The sequence below is a fragment of the Scyliorhinus torazame genome, chromosome 17, assembly GCF_047496885.1.
Source record: "Scyliorhinus torazame isolate Kashiwa2021f chromosome 17, sScyTor2.1, whole genome shotgun sequence".
Taxonomy (NCBI): Eukaryota; Metazoa; Chordata; class Chondrichthyes; order Carcharhiniformes; family Scyliorhinidae; genus Scyliorhinus; species Scyliorhinus torazame.
The window spans coordinates 46,419,740-46,444,217 of record NC_092723.1 but is presented as its reverse complement, the minus strand read 5'-3'; the positions used below and the strand labels follow the sequence as shown (position 1 = coordinate 46,444,217).

The following is a 24,478-nucleotide window of genomic DNA, read 5'->3' as shown; positions in this document are numbered from 1 at the left end:
CCATGTTCGATTCCCGGCTGGGTCACTGTCTGTGCGGAGTCTGCACGTTCTCCCCGTGTGTGCGTGGGTTTCCTCCGGGTGCTCCGGTTTCTTCCCACAGTCCAAAGATGTGCAGGTTAGGTGGATTGGCCATGCTAAATTGCCCTTAGTGTCCAAAATTGCCCTTAGTGTTGGATGAGTGGGGTTACTGGGTTATGGGGATAGGGTGGTGTGGGCTTGGGTAGGGTGCTCTTTCCAAGAGCCGGTGCAGACTCGATGGGCCGAATGGCCTCCTTCTGCACTGTAAATTCTGTAAAAAAAATACACCCACTTTCGTACTTCAAGAATCTCCTTCAGTGAAAGAAAACTCCACACATTTGCAAAACACTATTTTATTAGAAATTTTTTTGTATAAAAATGAACATGCTCTACACTTTCCATTAAGTATTCATAAACAACCAGGCACTGTACTTTTGATTGGTCAGGACATAAAGCAGACATTTTTTTCAGTCAGTTTGTCACATATATTAACTTGCCATCTATTTGGTGAGCACTTAGACATATTTTATTTTGCAACACATAGAGTAAGTTCAAAATCAATGGAAATAAAAACAACTCTGACACAATCACAGACAACTTCACAAGATTTAAAGGGAGTTAATTTTGTTGACAATTATCAAAGAATCAGAGATTCAGGAATTGTCATCCTCCTTCCGTGCAGTTTGTCATCTTGATGTTTTGGGTCTCCTACAGAATGCTAAACTTGGATATCATCCTCATACCGTTGGTCTTCTAGGAGCTTTGTTGGTGGACATCCAGGCTAATGAGATGTCTGTCTTTCAGATTATTCTTCACTTCCAAATCTCGAAAGACCTTAAGGAGTGTCACATTCACTCAGATTGCATGATTACTGTAGCTGACGTATGTTTGCTTGGTAGCTAATGCTGCAGGGGACAAATAAACAACAATAACACATTAATGTTTTAATAATTAAAAAAGGAAATTGCAGAGAGATTCTGATTGTGTTACTTCCAGCAGCTTTTAAAATCATCTCACGTTCACAAAGGGGAAATGTTGTTTGAGTCTTCAGAAATCATCAAGCCACTGAACATTGTTGTCATGTAATTTGATTTAAATCAGATAAATTTTTAATGCGAGATAACATGCTTAATGAAAACATTTGATATGCTTGGCATTTAGTTTTGCCTCCGTATTTATGCTGAGGATATATTACTATTTTATGATTAATTTCTTCAGTTTTTACCAGGTTTTAACCTTTTCACTGAAAACATGCACACTTGACAAAAAAAACCAGGATATACAAAGCACCCATTGACATATGGACCATACATGTGAAGGTACAATTTATAAAATTAAGGGAAAAAGTCAGCATACTTTATTAGAATAGGAATTCGAATTGGGAAATGTTCCTCATTACTGTAGTATCTCCTTTTTCCTAAAATAGCAACATCTCTTAGGGGAGCGTAAGCTTTGGATAAGCAGTCTATCAGCTTGGTAAATGGATTTCCTTCACTTTTATACAGTTTGAGAGTGTATCATTCAGGCATATACATTTGGTGTAAAGATTGCTTTAATGGACAAGGTCCACAGAAATGTACAATTTACAGCAACAATTGGAAAGTTAAGGATATGACAATGAATGACGTTTTGATCATGTAAACTGACATCATGTTAAGCGAACAATAATTAATTAAAATTGACCCATTTCGACACATAATTTTACAGATATGTCGTTACAATGATGAGAGTGGATGAGTAGAAATGTACCAGTTCAGTGTGGGTTACAATTCGATAAACTGATGTAAACCTTGTAATAATTATACACTTAATGAAAGAGGTTTCCATAGAAATTAATGGGAAGTCCTTGACTTGTATAAAGCTATGCAGCTGAACCAGATAGGTACTTAACAAATGCTTCGTCAAATGCAATTGACTGCTCAGTGCCACCACTCATAAACCATTTCAAAATTCTCAAAATGAAAGCAGTTATAATTTATTCAAATGGAATAAGACCATAAGATTATAAGACATGGGAGCAGAATTAGGCCACTCGGCCCATCGAGTCTGCTCCGCTATTCAATCATGGCTGATATTTTCCTCGTCCCCATTCTCCTGACTTCTCTCCATAACCCCTGATCCCCTTATTAATCAAGAACCTATCTATCTCTGTCTTAAAGACACTCAGTGATTTGGCCTCCACAGCCTTCTGCGGCAAAGAGTTCCACAGATTCAGCACCCTCCGTCTGAAGAAATTCCTCCTCATCTCTGTTTCAAAGGATTGCCCGTTTAGTCTGAGATTGCTCTTCATTCCAGGGATCATTCTTTTGAACATCCTCTGGACCCTTTCCAAGGCCAGCACATCCTTTCTTAGATACAGGGCCAAAAACTGCTCACGATACTCCAAATGGGGTCTGACCAGAGCCTTGTACATCCTCAGAAGTACATCCCTGCTCTTGTATTCTAGCCATCTTGACATGAATGCTAACATTGCATTTGCCTTCCTAAGTGCCGACTGAACCTGCATGTGAACCTTAAGAGAATCTTGAACAAGGACTCCTAAGTCCCTTTGTGCTTCTGATTTCCGAAGCATTTTTTGGGGCACACTATTTATTTTATACAACCTTTATCAAATTTCCTTTGCAATTTTTAAACTATATTCATTATGGGCATTTCTGCTGCAATCACCACTCAGGTATTTCTACGATCCCTTGTGAGCTATTTTGTTTTATTCTCTGATAACCTGAGAGATCTTGTATCATCACTATTGTGTGTCCCAACCAATGACTCATGTAGACAAATATTTGCTGAGGAAAATCTGAAAAAAATTAAATGCAAAAGATAAAAATATTAGCTCTAATACATGACATGTGACATCAGCAGTAGTATGATTAAGGTTCAATTGATAAACCAAACTGATCAAGGTTCAATTTTAGGGCGTAGGAACCCCTCACTTCCTTCCTTTTCACTTTATCTTAACAAGATCCATCTGGAGTTCACATTATAACATTTGCAGACTATGGTATTTTGAAGAATCAGCTGTGGTCTAGCACTGAAAATAAATCACGTGAAGAACCTGCTGATTCATCATGATAAGCAATAAAATCAACCCAAAATTATTACGTAATTTATTTTGTGACTGTCGCATGCTCAGCTCCTAAACTTAGAGCTGGATATAATCGGCCCGACAGGGATCTTGCCCACTGGTCAGAGAGCCCTCTCGGTTCCATGGTGGAGACCAGATGGTGTTAAGTGTCTTTCAGGCACTCAGGTGGCCACTGTCAGACCCTCCTCAGGATTCACAACACCAGCGGCAGCAATATTGTCTACTGAGAACTGCCAACCAATCAGGGCCTGTCGACTCCTCATTGCATCAATGCCACAGGGCCAGATTTTTAATCAGCAAGGCAATCAAGGGTTATGAGGATAAGGTAGGAAAGAAGAGTTGAGAATTATCATATCAGGTCAGTCATGATCTCATTGAATGGTGGAGCAGACTTGATGGGTTGAATGGCCTACCTCTGCTCCTACATCTTATGGTCTTATGGGACAGCTGCTGGACATGCACCAGATGCCCATAATCACTAAGGGGCCCCAGATCAAAGGTGAGTGAGGCAGGCTGGGAACTGTTGTGTGGGTTAACGGGGGAGAGGCAAGAGAACGATTTTCAGCTCCCTTCTCCCTACAGTAATGGATCCCTTGATCAGGCGAAAAATGCCTGATAACGGCGGATCCCAGGAAGCCACTGACAAATCGAACAGAGTTTGCTGGGGGGCCTTCAGGCGGCATATCAAAACCCTGCGGTCCCCATTTCATGCCTGAGCTACAACTAAATTGCAGTGGGCTCAGGGATAAAGGATGCCAATTAGATTATTGATGAGTCTAATTGAACTCCCATTGTTGGTGACTGAGAATCCTGCATCAGCTTCTTCTGCCCATTGAGTTAATCTGGGAGGTTTTGCTGCTGCTAGGAGACTGATATGGGGCCTCTTCCAGGAATAACTGGGCCTGGTCGCCATAGATCCCATTAGAATGAGCTGAAATAAACCTAGCCCTTAGTTTCTCTGCAATGATTCCTCATCATATTACTTTCAATGGGTAATAGCACAGTACTCCTGATTTTAACTAACTTTCACTTTTAATCAGAATATCCAACAGCCTGGCACATTTTGCAGCCATTTTTAGAGGCATCACTCTTTTCAAGCACAGTTCAAAACTTCATATTAATATGGGAAAGAATACATTCTGGGCACAATTCTCCTATTTGCAGACTGAGTGCTCCTTCCAGCGGGAAACCAAAGTGTTTCCTAGGGTGCCGCTGGCAATGTCTCTGAGGTGGGATTCACCCACTTTTAGTGTTTAAAATTGTGCATATCGGAAAACACACCGGTCAGCACACCTTCACCAATTTCGTCCCTTAGGCCCCTTCCACCTTAGCTGCCCAGGCCCCCCTTAAGACGCTGCCACTTGGCAGTAACAACGGTGCACTGCCCCTGGCACTGACACCCAGGCCTGGCATGTTGAACCCCGAGGGGGGTCAAGAAGGTAAGTTATTGCCCGTGTGCCCCTTTGCTACTGCCAGGCTGCAGAGGGAGGGTCACCCAAGGGCCCTGTGTGTTGGGTGGGCTTGGGCTACAAGCAAGGGGTTGACTCTTCCCTAGAATGGGGATCTCATGGCTAGACTGCCCCTTCTAGCCCGGGGAAACCTGAAGATCATTCTTGGCATAGTGATTTTCGACAGCTCTGATCAACATCTTTATTCTTGTCAGTGTACTGTGAAAACCTTAAAGTGACCTGGTCACTTTAATCTCCATAAACATCTTTGTTCTGATTGGCAGCTGCAGACAACTTTGAAGCAGCTACGTGCTTTCAGTTCCTATTTGGTGTTTACAAACATTGCCGTTAGGAACAATGGGGGGTAGTTCAGATGCATTCAACCATGAAGGGAAAAATAAATAAACAAACTTCCTGCCTACTGTATAAAAACCATTAAACTATCAATCAAAGGTTAGTCAGCGGTTTTGGACCATGACATTTGAATGAAAACAAAGGTTTTCAAATGTTTTGAGCTTTCTAGGAAGGAAGCGACTTGAAAAAATGAAGTGTTAAACGTATGGGGCTGAGTGAGCAGCTGTGGAGAAAGGGAAAGAACGTGAGGCTTCCTGCCTTATATCAACAATGAGCTGTTTGATCCGCTCTGCAGCAGACTTGCAGAGCAATTCAAATGGTTAGTCTGCACCTGCTAATCATATAGGTTACAAAAGGGAATCTCCCCCGATGAAACTTATTTCTCCTGTTAGTCAGAGGACATCTCACACCTGCAGCCCACAGGACACTTCGGACCCTCTCTCTGCAGACAAGCTGCGGTAGAGGGACACATGGGCTTATCTCCTTGACTCTCCTGTCGGGGTCCAATCCACCAGGTCCACTCTTGCCAGGAACTGCAACAAAGCCCGCCCAGTGCAGTCACTGCTTTGGGGGCGGGAAGGGGGGCGGTGGGGAGCATCACAGGAGGACTTTATATTGGGCTTCAAGCCCGCTAATGACATGTAGAAAAATAGTTTTGCATAGTAATCGGATTCCCACCCCTCTGGGTAGGAAGCCCAAAGCACGTTATAGCCGGCGGGGCGGGTCTGGAGACTCGTGGCAGGTCTGACGACTGGCGCGAATCCCTATTTTGGGCCCACGCGCTATTCTCATCTGGTATACCATCAGCACCTGCAGCTTTGCTAAGTTCCTCTACAGTGGAGGAGAGGCGGACTTTCTGTGGCATCTGGAGTATCCTTGGTGACACTGTTCTCCTTAAGAGTTCATGTGCTCAACTCCAACTGTTTATTGCAGTTGGTGGAGCCATTTTGTTTGCTGATGGAACTCTTGCCCTCTTGACCCCTATGTCCATGTCTCTAGCATTCTCTGTGCTAAAGGATATCTCTTTATTTTAGCAAAGTTGTACTCAGGAGTCATTGGCACACCACCTAGAAGTTGCTTGGACTTTACTTCGAGCATTAATTACACTGTAATTAATTACATTTCAGAATGTTTGCAACCCAAATAAATGAAAAGTTATTGCTCTGACAAGGGATAAAATACCTCTGAGGAACAGTCACAGTAATTGAATAGAAAGTACTCTTGAGTAGTGTAATTAAAGCAATGATATTAATTTTCACTTGGAAAAACTCATGTAATTAATGACACCCAACATGGGTTTGTTAAAAAACAGTTATGTCTGAAAAACTAGATTGATTTTTTAGATTAATTAATAGAAGGGTTGATAATGGTAGTAGATGTGGTGTTGCTTGTATGGACTCTCAAAAGGCATTTTAAAAATTGATATTTCGTAGATTTGTCTGCAAAAGATAAAGGCCGTGGGATTAAAGTGGCAGTATAAGTAACAGAAAGCTGAGAGTAGTGGGAATAATTCAGACAGGAGTGGAGTATACACTGATGTTCCTTGATGACCCATTCTATTTGATAAATATCGACCTGAACGTGGGCATGGTGTCACAATTTCAACATTTGCAGTTGATCCAAAACATGTAAATGTCGCAAACAATGAGGAGGATAGTGGACAAATTGGTGACATGGGCAAAGGCATGGCAGATGATACTTCATGCAGAAAAGTGTGAAGCGATGCATTTTGCCAAGAAGAATAAAAAGTAAATGACAGAATTCTAATGGATTGTGGGAGCTGGGAAACCTAAGGATTTGCATATAAGTCTTTGAAGATTGCAGGAAAAGTTGATGAAACTGTTAGAAAAACATATTGGTTACTGGTTTCATCAACAGAGGCACAGTGAACAAAAGCAAACAAGTTATGATAAACCTTTATGCACTACTGTTTAGGCATCAGCTAGAGTATTGTACCCTATTCTTGGCAACACATTTTCAAAGAGGATGTCAAATGCCTTGGAGAGAATGCACAGGAGAGTTGCCAGAGTTGTAACAACTTGGAGACAGTAGAGTATTGGGAGCAGAGAAGGTCAAGGGGAGATTTAATAGATATGTTCAAAATAAAGAGGGATTTCAATAGACTACTTCCAGTTAAATTGCTTTCACTGGCAGCTGTATTGGTATCAGGAAGATTTAAGATAATTTACAAAAGATTAAGACTAGTGATAATGAGAGGATTGTTTTTTCATACCATGAATTGCTCTGAATGCATTTCCTGAAAGGTAGAAAAAGATTCAAGAGTAACCTTTGAAAATTATTTGAAGATAACCTTGAGAAGGTAAAAGAAATGTACTAAGCTCAGGAGCGACAATAGGGGAGTGGGACTAATTTGGTGGTTCTTTCAATCACCCAGCAGAAGTACAAGAGGATGACGTGTCTTCTTCTGTGCTGTAAGATTCCATGACTATGGCCCAATATTGATGTGAAGATTGCTCCTCAGCAGAGGAGGAGAAGTTGTGGGGGTGAAACCAGAAAGTCAAATGAATGGGTTGAAAGCTGCCTTCTTAACTCATTTGAACCTATTCATTTTGCTTTCCGTATTTTTGCATCTCCAAACTATGCAGAGGGTGTGCTCCGTACCCACGTGACACAAGTTCAGCTGCATTTAGACAGGCTGCACAAGTGAAAACTGTCGGTGTTTAAGATGGACGGCGGATATAGAGTGAGGGTAGCATCTAGATTCACTGGCACATCACTGGAAGTACTGTTGGGTATAGTAAGGAGGAGAAGAGACATACCTTTCCCCAGGGCAATGGGTGAAAGAAATGTGCTGGTCTCACCAGGAAGTTGTGGTTTGATATAGGTGAGTTGGTGAATGTGGTATTATCAGGTATTGCAGTACCCGAGAGGCTGAAGACCATTGGTTAAAGCTAGGAGTTTACCATTGGCTCTTTGGTATGTAGCTCCGCCCTGACAGGTGGGGTATAAGAACCGGTGCCGTCCCAGTAGCCCTCATTCTGTACCAAAGCTGCTGGGGAACAGTTCTAGTCTATTAAAGCCTTCAGTTATGTTACTACCTCATCTTTAATCGTAATTGATCGTGCATCAATTTCATAGACTACACTTCAGCTGAAAGGATGGATCTCCGAATCAAGCCAGAGTGTCTACAACTCAGCCTCCACGCGGAGAACTCGGCGGCGATATTTAAGCACTGGCTGGCGTGCTTTAAAGGCTACCTCGAGATGGCCGGAGGCACACCTTCAGGAGAACAGAAACTGCATCTCCTGCACTCAAGGGTAAACCCTGGGATCTACACCCTCATTGAGGAGGCCGAGGGCTTCGATGCTGCGATCGAACTGTTAAAAGGACATTACATCCGCCCTGTAAATCAGGTCTACGCACGTTACCTGCTCGCAACTAGACGGCAAAGCCCCGGGGAATCGTTGGAGGAGTTCTACCGTGTGCTACTGGTGCTGGGCAGAAACTGTGGCTGCCCGCAAGTTTCGGGGAGCAAGCACACGGGACTCCTAATCCGGGGTTCCTTCGTAGCAGGTATGAGCTCCTCAGAGATCTGCCAAAGACTCTTAGAAAAAGACACCCTGGGACTTAGAGAAGCATGGGCCCTGGCAGGGTACATGGACGTTACCTCCAGAAACGTGCAATCCTATGCGCCTGACTGCGCGGCGGCCCCCTGGGCTGCGTGGCATCCCGCAGCGGCAGCCCCACAGACCTTCCCCGTGTCCCCTCAGGCCTGCGTTGTAAGACGGCCCGCTAACTCCGTTGGGCCCCGCTGTTTCTTCTGTCAGTAGGCGGAGCACCCCCGCCAGCGCTGCCCGGCCCGCACCTCCACCTGCAAAGGGTGCGGCAAGAAGGGCCATTTTGTGGGGGTCTGCCAGGCACGAGCTGTGGCCACAGTCTCCAGCGACTCCAGACCGCCTCGGCAACCTTTCCTTCGGGCCCCAGGCGGCCACCACTCACCGCCACCCCCCTATCCTAGGGCCACGTGCGACCCATGGGCCCAGCCATCTTGCCCCTTGGACACCACGCTGGATGGATGGGCGCCGCCATTTTGTCCATCCCCGACCACCATGTGCGACCCATGGGAGACGCCATCTTGGATGGGGCCCCAGCACGGCCGACTACACGCTGCCCTATCAAATCCCGCAACTACTTCATCTGGCCTCGGTGACTCTGGACCAAAATCGACCTCGGACACTCGCAACAGCAACGACGACGGTCTTCATCAACGGCCACGAGACGTCCTGCCTGATCAACTCTGGGAGCACGGATAGCTTTATACACCCTGACACGGTAAGGCGCTGCTCACTTGTTACCCACCCTGTAAACCAAAGAATTTCCATGGCCTCCGGGTCACACTCGGTGGAGATAAAGGGGTTCTGCCTAGCAAACCTCACTATCCAAGGCAGGAAATTCAACAAGTTCCGCCTTTATGTCCTGCCGCACCTCTGCGCGGCTACACTCCTGGGGTTGGACTTCCAATGTAACTTGCAAAGCCTGACCTTCAAATTTGGCGGCCCTATACCCCCCCGTACTGTCTGCGGCCTCGCGACCCTTAAGGTCGACCCGCCTTCCCTGTTTGCGAACCTCACCCCGGATTGCAAACCCGTCGCCACCAGGAGCAGACGGTACAGTGCACAGGACCGGACCTTCATTAGGTCAGAGGTCCAAAGGCTACTGAGGGAAGGGGCCATTGAAGCTAGCAACAGTCCCTGGAGAGCTCAAGTAGTGGTGGTAAAGACCGGGGAGAAACAGGAGGTCATTGACTACAGTCAGACCATCAACAGGTTTACGCAGCTGGACCCTCTCCCCCGCATATCCGACATGGTAAACATGATCGCGCAATATAAGGTCTTCTCCACGGTGGATCGCAAGTCTGCCTACCATCAGTTACCCCTCCGTACTATTGACCGCAAATACACTGCCTTCGAGGCAGATGGGCGGCGCTCTCATTTTTTAAGGGTTCGCTTTTGGTGTCACTAACGGGGTCTCGGTCTTCCAACGCGAGATGGACCGAATGGTTGACCGGTACGGCTTAGGCGCAACGTTCCGTATCTTGATAACGTCACCATCTGCGGCCATGACCAGCAGGACCACAACACCAACCTCCGAAAATTTCTCCAGACCACGAAAATCCTTAACTTAACGTATAATAAGGATAAATGCGTATTTAGCACCGACCGTCTAGCCATTCTCGGCTACGTAGTGCGAAATGGAGTTATAGGCCCCGACCCTGAACACATGCGTCCCCTTACGGAGTTCTCCCTCCCTCACTGCCCCAAGGCCCTGAAGCGCTGCCTCGGGTTTTTCAGTTATTACGCCCAATGGGTCCCTAACTACGCAGACAAAGCCCAACCCCTAATCCAATCCACAATCTTCCCCGTCGATGGAGGCCCGCCAGGCCATCAGCTACATGAAAGCAGACATTGCAAAGTCCACGATGCGTGCCATCGATGAGTCCCTCCCATTCCAGGTCGAGAGCGATGCGTCCGGCGTAGCTCTGGCCGCCACCCTTAACCAAGCGGGCAGACCCGTGGCCTTCTTCTCCCGTATCCTCCATGCTTCTGAAATCCTCCATTCCTCGGTCGAAAAAGAGACACAAGCCATAGTAGAGACTCTGCGACATTGGAGGCATTACCTGGCCAGCAGGAGATTCTCTCTCCTCACTGACCAACGGTCAGTGGTGTTCATGTTCGATAATGCACAGCGGGGCAAGATAAAAAACGACAAGATCTTGCGGTGGAGGATCGAACTCTCCAACTACAACTACGAGATCTTGTATCGTCCCGGGAAGCTAAACGAGCCTCCTGATGCCCTGTCCCGCGGCACATGTGCCACCGCACAAGTGGACCGCCTCTGACCCCTCCACAAGTACCTCTGCCACCCGGGGGTCACTCATTTTTTTCCACTTCATTAAGACCCGCAGCCTGCCCTACTCCATCGAGGAGGTCAGGACAGCCACTAGCGACTGCCAAATCTGCGCGGAGTGCAAACCGCACTTCTACCGGCCAGAGAGGGTGCATCTGATAAAGGCTTCCTGTCCCTTTGAACACCTCAGCATGGACTTCAAAGGCCCCCTCCCTCCCGGTTCCCATTCGCCATCCCCTGCCCAGACATGACCACAACCACCGTCATCAAGGCCCTCCAGGGTATCTTTACACTGTTCGGTTTCCCCGCGTACATACACAGTGACAGGGAGTCCTCCTTTATGAGCGTCGAACTGCGGCAATTCCTGCTCAACAGGGGCATTGCCTCAAGCAGGATGACCAGTTACAACCCCTGGGGAAATGGGCAGGTAGAGAGGGAGAACAGAACGGTCTGGAAGACTGTCCTACTGGCCTTACGATCCAGGAATCTCCCAGTCTCCCGCTGGCAAGAAGTCCTCCCGGAGGCCCTCCATGTCATCCGGTAACTGCTCTGTACAACTCCCAACCAGACACCACACGAACGTCTCCTTGTCTTCCCCAGGAAGTCCTCCTCTGGGACCTCGTCCCAATCTGGCTAGCAACACCCAGACCCATCCTGCTCCGGAAGTACATGCGAGTGCACAAGTCGGACCCGTTAGTCGAGAGGGTCCACCTGCTGCACGCTAACCCCCAGTACACCCACGTGGTGTTCCCTGACGGCCGGCAATATACAGTCTCCCTTCGGGACCTGGCGCCCGTCGGAACCCCACGCGCACCTGAACTATTACCCCCACAACCACCCCTCCACAGCACCTCACAGGAGGGACAGTCCTCACGCCGCTCCTGCCTAGGCCCCCCCACCCACTGACGTCCCCGACAGGCGCCCTCCTCTTGTGTCAACCGTTTGTCCCACCAGCGCCATCTAGGGGTGACGAAGCTGCCATGGAGGCCGAAGCCACGCTCCCGGATTCACAAACGCCCGGACCCACACCAGAATCACCACCGAAGCTCAGACGATCCAGGAGGATGACCAGGCCACCCGACTGACTGATAGCTTCAGTGTAACTGTAACTGTAAATGAACACTGAATGTATATATCTTCCACGCTTGTAAATATTCTCGACAACTCTGTAAGGAGGTATCACGGTACCTCCATATCTGATCGTACCATGTTAGATGCAATTGTAACCACTGGCCACCACCCCCGCTGGACTCTTTTTTAACAGGGGGTGAATGTGGTATTATCAGGTATGCAGTACCCGAGAGGCTGAAGACCATTGGTTAAACCTAGGAGTTTACCATTGGCTGTTTGGTATGTAGCTCCGCCCTGACAGGAGGGTATAAGAACCGGTGCCGTCCCAGCAGCCCTCATTCTATACCAAAGCTGCTGGGGAACAGTTCTAATTTATTAAAGTCTTCAGTTATGTTACTACCTCGTCTTTAATCGTAATTGATCGTGCATCAGTGAACAGCAGGAACGTGTTGCCCAAATCACGGGGTCAATTTTGAACCCGCATTAGCTGTGCACGGGATCGACGACATGGGCACAGAATCTGAAGAGAATTAGAAAACACGTATCTCTCCGGCAAGATTGAAATTTCCGATTTTCAACCACCTCGCCGGTGAAGTAAAGTTGAAAAATGCCACAGGTGCCTGGAACCTCATTCATCTAATATATTAGCATGTCACTAGCCAGTGCTCACTGTGGGACTCCCCCCCGACTCTTCCCCCCCCCCCCCACTCATTGAATATTCTGCGGGTGCCAGTGTGATGTTACACTAGCGCCACTTACAACAGCTTTATAAAAACATGAACCTGGCGACCTCACCTCTAAAGGGTGTTTTGTTATGCTCTTGTCGTAGCATAAGCTGCTTCCTTGATGTGCACTCTGATAAAGGAAGGTTCAGACTTGGAAATAGCTTTAACACGTTTATAAAACTATTAGCAATTCTCCTACTTGGATTTGATGCTACTGTTAATCCTGCTATAGCTACTCAGACTGACAAACCAGTCTGCTACAATCCACGTGGTGGGTGTGATGTTCAATCAACCCTGTGTCTGTACTCACTGAGTGTCTCCACTGGAAAGAGACTGAGCATGTGTGATGTGTCCTTTAAATGAGTTGGTGCAATGCACTCCTGTGGTAGTGTCACCTCTGTGTGTATCTTGAATGCCCATTGGTCATTACTGACCTATTGGTTGACTGTCTGTGTGTCATGTCTCTGGTGTTCCCTCTAGTGTCTAGCTCGGTGTAGTGTATGTACATTAACCCTTTGTGTACTTACAGTGATGTATATCACCACATCCCTCCTTTTTTCGTGATACATATTTTTTGTACAGTGTTAAAGAAAATTGAACAAACCAGGTAGATGAGTGATACTCTGTACAAGTTATGATAACAGTGATCATTAAACAATAAGTCCAAATCATATGCATGAGTCCAAAGTTCATTAATTATTATGGTCGAGTGGCTTTCTTGTTTTGTTGGTGAGTTGGTGATGTTGATGGTGGCATTGCATTGTAAACACCATCAGAGTCCCTGTGCTGAAGGAACCAAGAAGTGGTCAAATCACTTTGTTGTCAGATTTGGACTCTTTTTTTTTCTTTCGATGCTTGTGGTGTTAATTCTTGATGGCATCTGTCCTGAAAGCCAGGTTGCCTGTTGATAGTGCAGCAAACGTGAATTGGTAAGATGTATCGTCCTGCCATGGCATGTCATTGTACTGAGCTGAGCAGTAACAGTGTCCCTCATTTGCAGAGTTGTACCATGTCATACCAGTCGTAGTTCCATTGGTGTTTTTGTCGTGCTTGTTGTCGACGTTGTTGCCTTTGGTATGCTTCTTGCTATTGTCTTTGATGTTGTTGTTGTGGTTGGTTTTGTTGCCGTGTTTGCTGCGCTCAAGGACCACACTCTGTGGATAATACGAGTCCTTCACACAGTTACTCGTGTCAGCGTCCTGTGTGGCATCTGCTGTTTCCTTGAGCGTGCCGTCACTGAGTTTGCGGCACTCCCCGTCTGGAGTCATGTCCGGCTTACTTGAATCAACTTTGGCTTGTCGATGCTCCCAGTCTGAAGTCTGGTCTGTTTAACCTGAGTCAGTTTTGGCTTCTTGATGCTCCCCGACCGGAGTCATTTCAGGTTCGCTTGAATCTTCTGAAGTTTTGTGATGCTTTCCGGCCGGAGTCAAAACAGTCAGGAATGCATTTGCTTGTGGAGAGGCTCGAGCGAATGAGGTTTGAAGTAAGGTGGTGTCACCGGAGTCACCAGTAGTCTCACTGTGATTGTCGAGTGCCTCTGTAAATTCTAGCTGAGGTCTGTCACGTTGCACATCTTGTATGGGAAGTGGGATGCCGTCGTCACTTGTCGCACATACAGTGGGTAGAGCCTCAATGTCTTCTTGTTGTTCACTTGAGCTGGGTGTTAGACTGTCACAGTATGCTTGCTGTACACTTGAGCGTGGCAAACTTGCATCGTCTGCTGCTGGTTGCTCAGAGGAGGTTGCTAGACCCTCATGGTCTTGTTCATGCAAGGACTACGCTCTGGAGTCTTGCGTTGCTTCTATCGTGGAGGCTGTCCACGAGCTGGCTGTGGAGACTTGTGTTAGTCCCTCTATGGAGTCTTCCAGCGTTCCCTGTGTGGAATCGTACATTGGTCTCGCTGTGGAAACTGTCATCACTTTTTGTTCATGCAAGGACTGCGCTGTGGAGTCTTGCGTTGCTTCTATCGTGGAGTCTGTTCACGAGCTCTCTGTGGAGGCTTGTGTCACTCGAGTCACTTCTTGTTCATGCAAGGACTGCGCTGTGGAGTCTTGCATTGCTTCTACCGTGGAGTCTGTCCACGAGCTTGTTGTGGAGGCTTGTGTCACTCGAGTCACTTCTTGTGTGGAGACGTGCAGTTGTCGCGCTGTGGAGTCTTTCATCGCTTTCTGTGCGGAGGCTGGGACCGTTTGTGGTGCGTGGACCACTATCTGTGTGGAGTCGGGGACCCTTCGCGGTGCTTGGACCACTCTCTGTGTAGCAGCAGGCCGCTCTCTGTGGGCTTGTAGCGCTCTCTGTCTCTTGGTGTCAGGCCGCAGCATAATCCTGCACTCACGAGTCGGGATGTCATATCTGCTGGGCTGAAGATCCTCAAATCCGAAGAACTCGTCGTCGGGGTCTTCAATGTACAACCCATCTAGTTGCGGTTCGGATTTGGTACTGGGGTAGCCTCCCAAGGTGAAATCTTCATCTGAGTCGTAGTCTTCTCGGACCATATCATCACGTTTTGTGTCGGAGCTGGCATTGGGCTCGCGATGTCCAAAGAAGAATTCAAGGTCTGAGTCATAGTCTTCAAGGACTGTACCATCTCTTTGGGCGGTGCTTACTGTTTGTTGCAGGGTTCTGCGGAGGTTACTTTCAGCTCATGGTCGAATTTCAGGCATTGTGCTGTCGTTCCAGGTGAAAGAATCTGGTTTTGAGGCTTTAAAATTGTTTTCCTGTGTTTTGGGACATTTCCCTTTTAAGTGGGCGTGGTCCGGGGCCTCTGACGTCATGAAGCATGTGACGTAGGTCGTAGGAAGCGATTGCGCATGCGCAGATCGATGTTCCTTTACTTGGGGCCTTGTTCTCAATTGCATATGCGCGGCCACTCGCGCATGCGCAAACGGACCTTCCCGATCTGTGCGCTGTTCGCGCAACTGCGCATGTGCAGCGCCTTTTCCAAGATGGCTGCAATTCAAAACTGCCGTTTTCTTCAAAGAAAATCCTACCTTCGCCTCGTGGTGAGTTTTGGCGCCTCCTTTATTGTTTTTTCTTGTATGTTCCTCGCAGAATTCTTGGAATTTGTCCAGGACTGCCTGGAAATCACTCTTGTTTTGCCCCTTTGTGTATTTGAAGGTCTGGAAGATTTCAGCTGCTTCTGGACCAGCGATGGTAAGTAGAAGCATAATTTTTTCTGCATCCGCCACGCCATCTAGATCGGACACTACCAAGTAGATCTCGAATCTCTGCCGGAACCAACGCCAGTTTTCACTGAGATTGCCTTCATACCTGAGCTGCTGTGGAACCGGAATCCCGAACATCATCTTGCCTGGCTGCTTTTGCTGGTCGTCACTGTTTGCTGAGTTGTAACTTGATGGATTTAAACAGTTCACTCCTGGAACCATGTTTTGTTATGCTCTTGACGTAGCATAAGCTGCTTCCTTGATGTGCACTCTGACAAAGGAAGTTCAGACTTGGAGATAGCTTTAACATGTTCATTAAACTATTAACAATTCTCCTACTTGGATTCGACGCTACTGTTAATCCTTCTATAGCTACTCAGACTGACAAACCAGTCTGCTACAATCCACGTGGTGGGTGTGATGTTCAATCAACCCTGTGTCTGTACTCACTGAGTGTCTCCACTGGAAAGGGACTGAGCATGTGTGATGTGTCATTTTATATGAGTTGGTGTAATGCCCTCCTGTGGTAATGTTACCTCTGTGTGTATCTTGAATGCCCATTGATCGTGTCCTATCTTACTGACCTATTGGTTGACTGTCTGTGTGTCATGTCTCTGGTGCTCCCTCTAGTGTCTAGCTAGGTGTAGTGTATGTACATTAACCCTTTGTGTACTTACAGTGATGTATATCACCACAAAGGGGATATCGGAGGTGAGCGCTCAGGTCACGCTTATCTTCCAGCAAAGACCCAGCAAAGCTTAACTCGGGCTAGTGGTTCGGGTGTGGTCCAGTATCACTATCTCGTGGTGAGGGGCCGCTCACAGGCCTTACCTACCCTTCATGTCGGGAAGCCCCTTGGGTTAAATGGTTCTGGCAGATGGCATGCAGCCAACACTTCCCCTATCCTCATTGCTGGGCTTGTAATGATATCGCCGTTACGGCAGTGCCCTTCCAGAGTTGGAAGCAGAGTGGTTGGGAGGAGGTGATTACAGAGGGTCAACACTGGGGTAAATGTGAGGTTCTTGGGTGATATCCCATGAGAGACCTGAAGTCTCTCTCAATGGGGGGAGGATGACTCCTGTGAGATCTGAAACCTACAGTGTAAGGACAAAGGGGATCAACTGCATGGAAGGTCAAGCCCACTGGTTATGGACGTTTGTCTGTCATGGATTAGTGTCAGAACAGAAGATTGTTACTTAGGTTTATTGCTATGGTGGGATTTGAAATCTGATCACCGGGGCATTACCTTGCTTTCTGGATTACTAGTCCAGATGTAGAGATTATTTAATCTGCAGCCCTTGTGAATATTTTGTTTATTAAATGGTAAACATTCCAAGTGGACAAAACCAAAGTATTTACAGCACCCAGAAGAGGCGACATGCCACTTACACCCAGGTACCATTGTGCCACAGAAGAGTGCTACAAACACAAAACCACAACAGTGCAGTTACAAAAAGAAAACCAAATACATGTCAATCAGTAAACAGGCAGCAACAACATAAGGTCAGCAGCAGGCTACAAGAACATGCCTGAAATACCCGCATCAAGGTGCCCATACGGGCCATCATACGCGTGCTCCCCCCTCCTGCATTTCTCAATGGTAGAGTCCCAGCAGTGAAAAAGTACCCCGGACATTCACACGATGCAGGGTGTGTAGCGCACAATGACTTACGAGAGACGAATAGAGATGAAGTCGATGAGGCTTTATTAAGCGTGACTTGTTCCCCGCAGTTCAGCAACAGACTGGAGCTGCGGGGAGAACCCCTGGTTCTTATACTCCGCCTTCAGGGCGGAGCTAGAGATCAACAGCCAACCAGGACCCGGGATCTGTCAGCCAATGGCATCACGGCTTCACATTCCCACATGACCCCTAATGCATACTACCACAGGGTGTGTCGGGGAAGAGACCGGATACCCTCACATCTGTTCTAATGTTAGTGGCAAAGCTTTGCAAAGCCGCCCTTTCCCCACCCCAGGCCACAGAACCAGAGGAGGCAGCAGCAAGCGAACCCTTGCACTCCAGGCCGAGGACATCAAACAGACAACACTAAAGACAGTCGCAATTCGAAAAAACAATTCCTCCAACGCCCCTGCCGTATTGTGCAGCCAGGTCAGTCCACTCCATCACCGTCATCAGGTCAGTCCACCCTGACCCGATCCACAATCCAGGTCATGGCAACTGAACAGGCAACAGCAAACACACACGCGGCCTGCAGGCGTCGATGGCCACCAACGGAGGTGAGCAACGATCATCACTTGCAATAACCTGCAAATGGGAAGGTCACCAAGCAAACTAAAGGAAAGGAAATGGGGGACAAAGAACAAAGGGAGTGGGTGAGCCAGGGGGCCCTAATATAGCACTGCCTGAAATACCTACAAGAAGCATAAAAAAAAACCAAATCAAAATGTGGTAGAGTCCCGGATCCCCAAAGGGGTGAGGGGCAACCTTGTGTCGGGCACACGTGAGCCCTACGTCTCACTGCACAGATCCTCAAATGCACGTTCCGCACCTGCCACCAAGCAACTGACCTCCTCCCGGCAGATGCCATCTGGGTTCGAGCGCCTTGGCTCATCGCCAAAGCTTGGGCCTACCTCGATCGCACCACCAGGATTGTCAAAAGTCGGGTTTCTTTTGGGTTCCTCCTGGTTCCAGGGTCAGAGGAAAGCGGTGGCGCAGCCCTCTGCTCTGCCCCATGACATTGGGTCACTGGAAAGTCCCGGAAACAACTCCAGGATAGTGGCTGAAGCGCCCAGCGTCAACGGTTGGGATTGAGGTGGAAGGAGCCTTCCATGACACTACCTACCCAGAACCCTAGAAACAGAGCGCTGCTGCTGCCCCAGGGCTTCAAAAAATGAACAAGTCCGGGGTACTAAATTGCACCATGCGGAACGAATCCTCGGAGGTCCCATCCACACCTGGCCCGGAAGCATCCTGCTCGGGTGGCAATGCCAGCATAGGAGATCTCCTCGTCATCCTTCGGGGGCTGGGCATGATGTTGAAGAGAATGAATCGAGGAATCACCCATATCTGAGTGGGGGAGGGAAGCTGAACTGATCCTCCCCGTCCCCCTCCATGGAGTGACACCATTTTTGGGGGTCCAGAGGGTCCACTGCCATGTGGGTCCCCCTCACCCTGAGCCTCCTTTCAAGACCGATGTGGACCGCCTGCTAGGCATTTAGGATGATTACGATTTGACAGTGCATCCAGGAAGCAACCACAATGGCCGAGAGGTTGGCGACCCCTGTCATTGCATGAACGCACGTCTCCACAGACATTGTGGGGTGCGCATAGCACTTGACTCTAAGCCACCGTGTGAGCAGATGAAAAGGTGCTGGGTCCGTGGGAGTGATAGAGGCCGTCACCTCATAGGAACAAAAGAACATAGGAATTAGGAGCAGACGTAGGCAATTCAGCCCACGAGCCTGCTTCACTATTCATTCAGATCATGGCTGATCTCTACCTGGTCTCAAAGCCACCTCCCTACCTGTTCCCTATATCCCTTTCACCCATTTTTTTTTTTTTTTACCAGAAATATATCTATCTCCCTCTTGAAACCATTTCATGATTCGGACTCCACCACACTATGGGGCAGCCAGTGCCACAAATCCACTACCCTCTGCGAGAAGTAGTGCCTCCTCATCTCAGTTTTAAATCTACCGCCTCTCAACCTATATCTGTGACCTTTTGTTCTAGATTGCCCCACAAGGGGGGACATTTGGTCTACATTTACTTATCAATCCCTTTTAGTATTTTATATACTTCGATCAGATCCTCTCTTATCCTTCTAAACTCCAGCGAGTATAAGCCCAAACGGTTTAATCTCTCCTCATACGTCAACCCCTTCATCCCTGGAATCAATCTGGTGAACCTCCTCTGAACTGCTTCCAATGCCACCACATCCTTCCTCAGATAAGGAGACCAAAACTGGACACAATACTCCAGATGTGGTCTCACCAACACCCTATTCAATTGCAACAATACTTATCTACTTTTATACTCCAGTCCTTTTGCAATAAATTGTAACATGCCATTTGCCTTTCTTATTGCATTTTGTACCTGCATACAGACTTCCTTCCCTTAGAACATAGAACATTACAGCGCAGTACAGGCCCTTCGGCCCTCGATGTTGCGCCGACCTGTGAAACCACTCTAAAGCCCATCTACACTATTCCCTTATCGTCCATATGTCTATCCAATGACCATTTGAATGCCCTTAGTGTTGGCGAGTCCACTACTGTTGCAGGCAGGGCATTCCACACCCTTACTACTCTCTGAGTAAAGAACCTACCTCTGACATCTGTCTTATATCTATCTCCCGTCAATTTAAAGCTATGTCCCCTCGTGCTAGACATCACCATCCAAGGAAAAAGCCTCTCACTGTCCACCCCATCCAATCCTCTGATCATCTTGTATGCCTCAATTAAGTCACCTCTTAACCTTCTTCTCTCTAATGAAAATAGCCTCAAGTCCCTCAGCCTTTCCTCATAAGATCTTCCCTCCATACCAGGCAACATTCTGGTAAATCTCCTCTGCACCCTTTCCAATGCTTCCACATCCTTCCTATAATGCGGCGACCAGAATTGCACGCATTACTCCAAACGCGGCCGCACCAGAGTTTTGTACAGCTGCAACATGACCTCATGGCTCCGAAACTCAATCCCTCTACCAATAAAAGCTAACACACCGTACGCCTTCTTAACCCTCTCAACCTGGGTGGCAACTTTCAGGGATCTATGTACATGGACACCGAGATCTCTCTGCTCATCCACACTGCCAAGAATCTTACCATTAGCCCAATACTCTGTCTTCCTGGTAGTCCTTCCAAAATGAATCACCTCACACTTTTCTGCATTAAACTCCATTTGCCACCTCTCAGCCCAGCGCTGCAGCTTATCTATGTCCCTCTGTAACTTGTAACATCCTTACGCACTGTCCACAACTCCACCGATTTTAGTGTCATCTGCAAATTTACTCACCCATCCTTCTACGCCCTCCTCCAGGTCATTTATAAAAATGACAAACAGCAGTGGCCCCAAAACAGATCCTTGTGGTACACCACTAGTAACTGGACTCCAGTCTGAACATTTCCCATCAACCACCACCCTTTGGTGAACCCTTTGGTTCCCTTGGTGAACAAAGACACCCAAATCCCTCTGCCCAGATGCATTTGGAACCTGCTTTTCATTGAGATAATAATTTGCCTCACTATTTTCCTGGCCAAAATGGATAACCTCACACCTCACATGGATAAACTCCATCTGCCAAATTTTGGCCCAATCTCCAATTGATATCTGTCTGCAAAATTTGTATTTCTCTTAACTACCTGCTTTCCTATTATTTTAGTATCATCCACAATTTTGCTATGTTAAACTCTGTCCCTGCTTGCAGATCATTTATATTGATTGTAAACAGTTGAGGTTTGAGGACTGAACCCTGTGGCACCCCACTAGTTACAGTTCACACCAGTTACACTGCTTAGGTGGCCTGGAGGGTCCCACCACCTGTGGAGATGGTTGTGACAATATGCATATTGTAAGAATAATGAAAGGTTAACAATTTACTGTAACTGCATCCAACCACTAGATGGATATCAAGCACATACACGTGGATCACGTGATACTCTTGATTCGGGGAGAAGCTTGTTAGGTGAGGTAGAGATTAGTCGTGTCATTAGGAGCTCTGTAATTAGAATCATAGCTTTAGTGAATCTATAATCATTCATATCTTAGCAAGCAAGTCAAACCTATTTAGTTGTAGAGTAAATAAATTAGCTTTGTTCAAAACTTAGCTTGATGTTCTTTGTGAGACACTACACTTTGAAGCCAGCCTCATTAAGAAAGCAAAGAACACCACAATGGTGTCGCCATCCAGGCAGTTACTAAACTCACCCTAGTGTGGTTGCTGTCATAGCAGCAATGTGGGAACAAACAGGGAGGGTGGGCTGCCTGAAGTGGCAAACGTACTCCCCACCCACATCCCAGAAAGATAAGTTGAGAAGTGGAGCAGGGAATGGGGCAGTAAACGATGGATAAAGAGGGAGGAAGAGGAAGGGGCACAGGAGGTTAGGGCACCATAACTGGCGAGTGGGAGACCAGTGGGAAGAGGCAACGTCTTCGAGAGGGTCCAGCAGAACCACTGTTGCTAACTTTTGGTTGGTTCAATTGGCTCTGTTTTATAACTTTTGCTCTCGAGTCGCCAGGTATCTTTATGTTACCGCCACGAGGTTCAAGTTCAAGTAATGATCAATAACTCAACACACCAATTAGTAAGATTCAAATCAAAGCACATTTATTATACACAGTAATCGCTACTCATGCATAAATTCTACTTCTAAGCTATTTCTACAACTAACAGGCCTATACTTAAACTTCGGACTGGCCCACCAGGTCAGGGGAACAAATGGCCTTTCGTTCAGGTTCTGAGTCTGCGGGATTCGAAGTTGGTATGGACTGGTAGCTAGGAGCGCCTACCTCGTAGCGAGCGCTGACTTAAGACTTACTGGATCATGGCGGTAGCTGAACCGGTCACTGTCAAGGGTTGGTTCGCGTTGCTGAGTGACCCGGTCAACAAGAACAATTTGAACTTGGGGGCTTAACTTTATAGTCCCCAGGGGTTTCCCACCTTTCGGGGCGGACCCATTACCTGGTTCTAGGTGATTGGACTTTGTTCCAATCGCTTGGTTCGATTTCTCCAATCCTGGAGCAGTTCCCTGATCGATGGGCGGTCTTGAAGTGTCCGTTAACCTCTTTTGTGTTGGCTGCTGCTGGCGCCGAGGAGTCTGGCTTGGCCTTGTTTATCCCAAATGTTTTGACTGTTCCTGGGGATCGCTCATTAGTCTGTCGATGGCTGCTACATTATTATGCAGATGGCTGCTTGTATCGATGCTGTCTGGGCTTTTGCAGAGTTTAATACACAGTAAACTTGCACTTGCTAGTTTCTGCCTCTGTTGGCTGAATTTCCCTTCAGCCTTTGCTGTTCTCCATTTTACGTCAGGAGTTGGCCAACCCAGGTGGCTACACCACAAACCCCAGTAGTCCCACTGCCACCCTGGGTGTTGGGTGGGAAGACAGGGCGGAGCATAGCCTTCAGCCCAGGAAGGACCCAGCAACACACAGGCAGCACAGTCCCACTCCCACCTTGGTCTCAAAGAAAACTCCGGTCAGTCACCAAGCCATCCTCTCCCTCTCTTCTGGACAGCAGGTTTCTCTTCCTTCCTTCCACTCCTCGCTCTACCACCTCCGCCAGGCAGGCAGCCAGGCTGGGAGACAAGCATTCTTCCCCCAGGCAGGCAAACTTCGCCCTTCTCCCTCTCCCCTCTTCCAGGCAGCAGGGACCTAATGTCCCTCCGTTTTTCCAGGCAGGTAGCAAACAACCAAAAGTAGAGGCAGGAGCCAATGGAAGAGTAACAAACGGAAGACCAAGCCTTCAGGCAAAAATGTAGGAGCTCACAGAACACACAGACTGCAGCCCTTGTGAGTTGGGGTAAAGAGGGTGCCCTCTAAGAACGAGGTGACCTGTTAATTGCTGTCTTCAGACGAATCAGTTCTGACTCGCCTGCCACCCGAGGAAACCAGTTGCAGGCTTCAGCTCATAGAATCCCTACAGCGCAGAAGGAGGCCATTTGGCCCATCGAGTCAGCAGCGACCCTCTGAAAGAGCACCCTACCTAGGCCCAATCCCCCATCCTATCCCCGAAATCCCACCTAGGAGCAATTTGGCCAATCAACCTAACCTGCACAGCCTCAATTTTGCAGCAGGCAGGCGCAGGGCAGAGCAGAGTGGGAAACTGAGAAATAGATTAAACCCCATCTTAGGCTAAATCGCTGGCTTTGAAAGCAGACCAAGGCAGGCCAGCAGCATGGTTCAATTCCCGTAACAGCCTCCCCGAACAGGCGCCGGAATGTGGCAACTAGGGGCTTTTCACAGTAACTTCATTGAAGCCTACTTGTGACCATAAGCGATTTTCAATTCATTTCATTTTTTAGGTGGAAAAGTGGGGTGTGTGGCACGTCAATCTGAAGGCCCTGACAGATTTGGGGCACATGCTCCTCCGGGACCTGGAAGTTCTTTCCCTCCCAACTCCCTGGCCTAGCCCACCGATGCTACAATCATTCCCCTACCGACCCCCCACAGCATCCCCTACCCCACCACCCTCGGATTAACTTTAAGAAAAGTCCCAGGACTTGGTTCCAGGCAGAGCGCCGCAGTACTGCTTCTGGCCACTGCTGTGCTGTACCTGGACAGGTTGGAAACAGCTCTCCAAGGTGGGACTTCCATCCTAAGGTGGGCAGAAGACCCGACCACTGCCAATCAGAGCTATATTGAGCATGAAATGGCAGTGGCCCACTGAACGTCAGCGGGAGTGCATTACGCCCCGAGTCCCAGGATGGCAAGCGCTTGTCATCCTCAAAATTCTGCCCGTTAACTCTGAAGTTGCACTAAATCAGATTCGAATGAAAAATGCGACATTAAAGCTAATAACAAGCTTGAACAAAATATTCTTTAAAATTCTACTGGATGCTGGATGGCTGAAGAAACAAGTTTATACTTTTTCCAAAGTAAAAAAAAAAATCAGTGTCTAGAAATATAAAGCATCACCAGCGTAAATAAGGTGTCTTCAGCACTGCACAGTAGATTTTCCCTTCATAAATGAATTATATCTTGCAGTGAGTGAAATACGGATCAATTCTCTTTGGTTGGCATTATTCAAGAAGACGGTGGAGTTATTGATGTAAAGCTAAAAAA

General features: G+C 47.6%; 1 protein-coding gene across 3 annotated transcripts in view; it reads right to left on the bottom strand.

The window, feature by feature from the left end:
* Positions 1-382: 382 nt before the first annotated feature.
* LOC140393857 (metabotropic glutamate receptor 4-like) overlaps positions 383-24,478 on the bottom strand; it is a 1,771,763-nt gene continuing 1,747,667 nt past the window's right edge. For 2 of the 3 annotated variants that reach the window (XM_072480390.1, XM_072480391.1), the window contains exon 11: positions 383-923. In XM_072480390.1, the coding sequence (XP_072336491.1) occupies positions 874-923 (50 nt within the window). In that variant the 3' untranslated portion in view covers positions 383-873. The remainder of the gene's footprint in view (positions 924-24,478) is intronic. The other variant, XM_072480392.1, reaches the window with a different exon arrangement.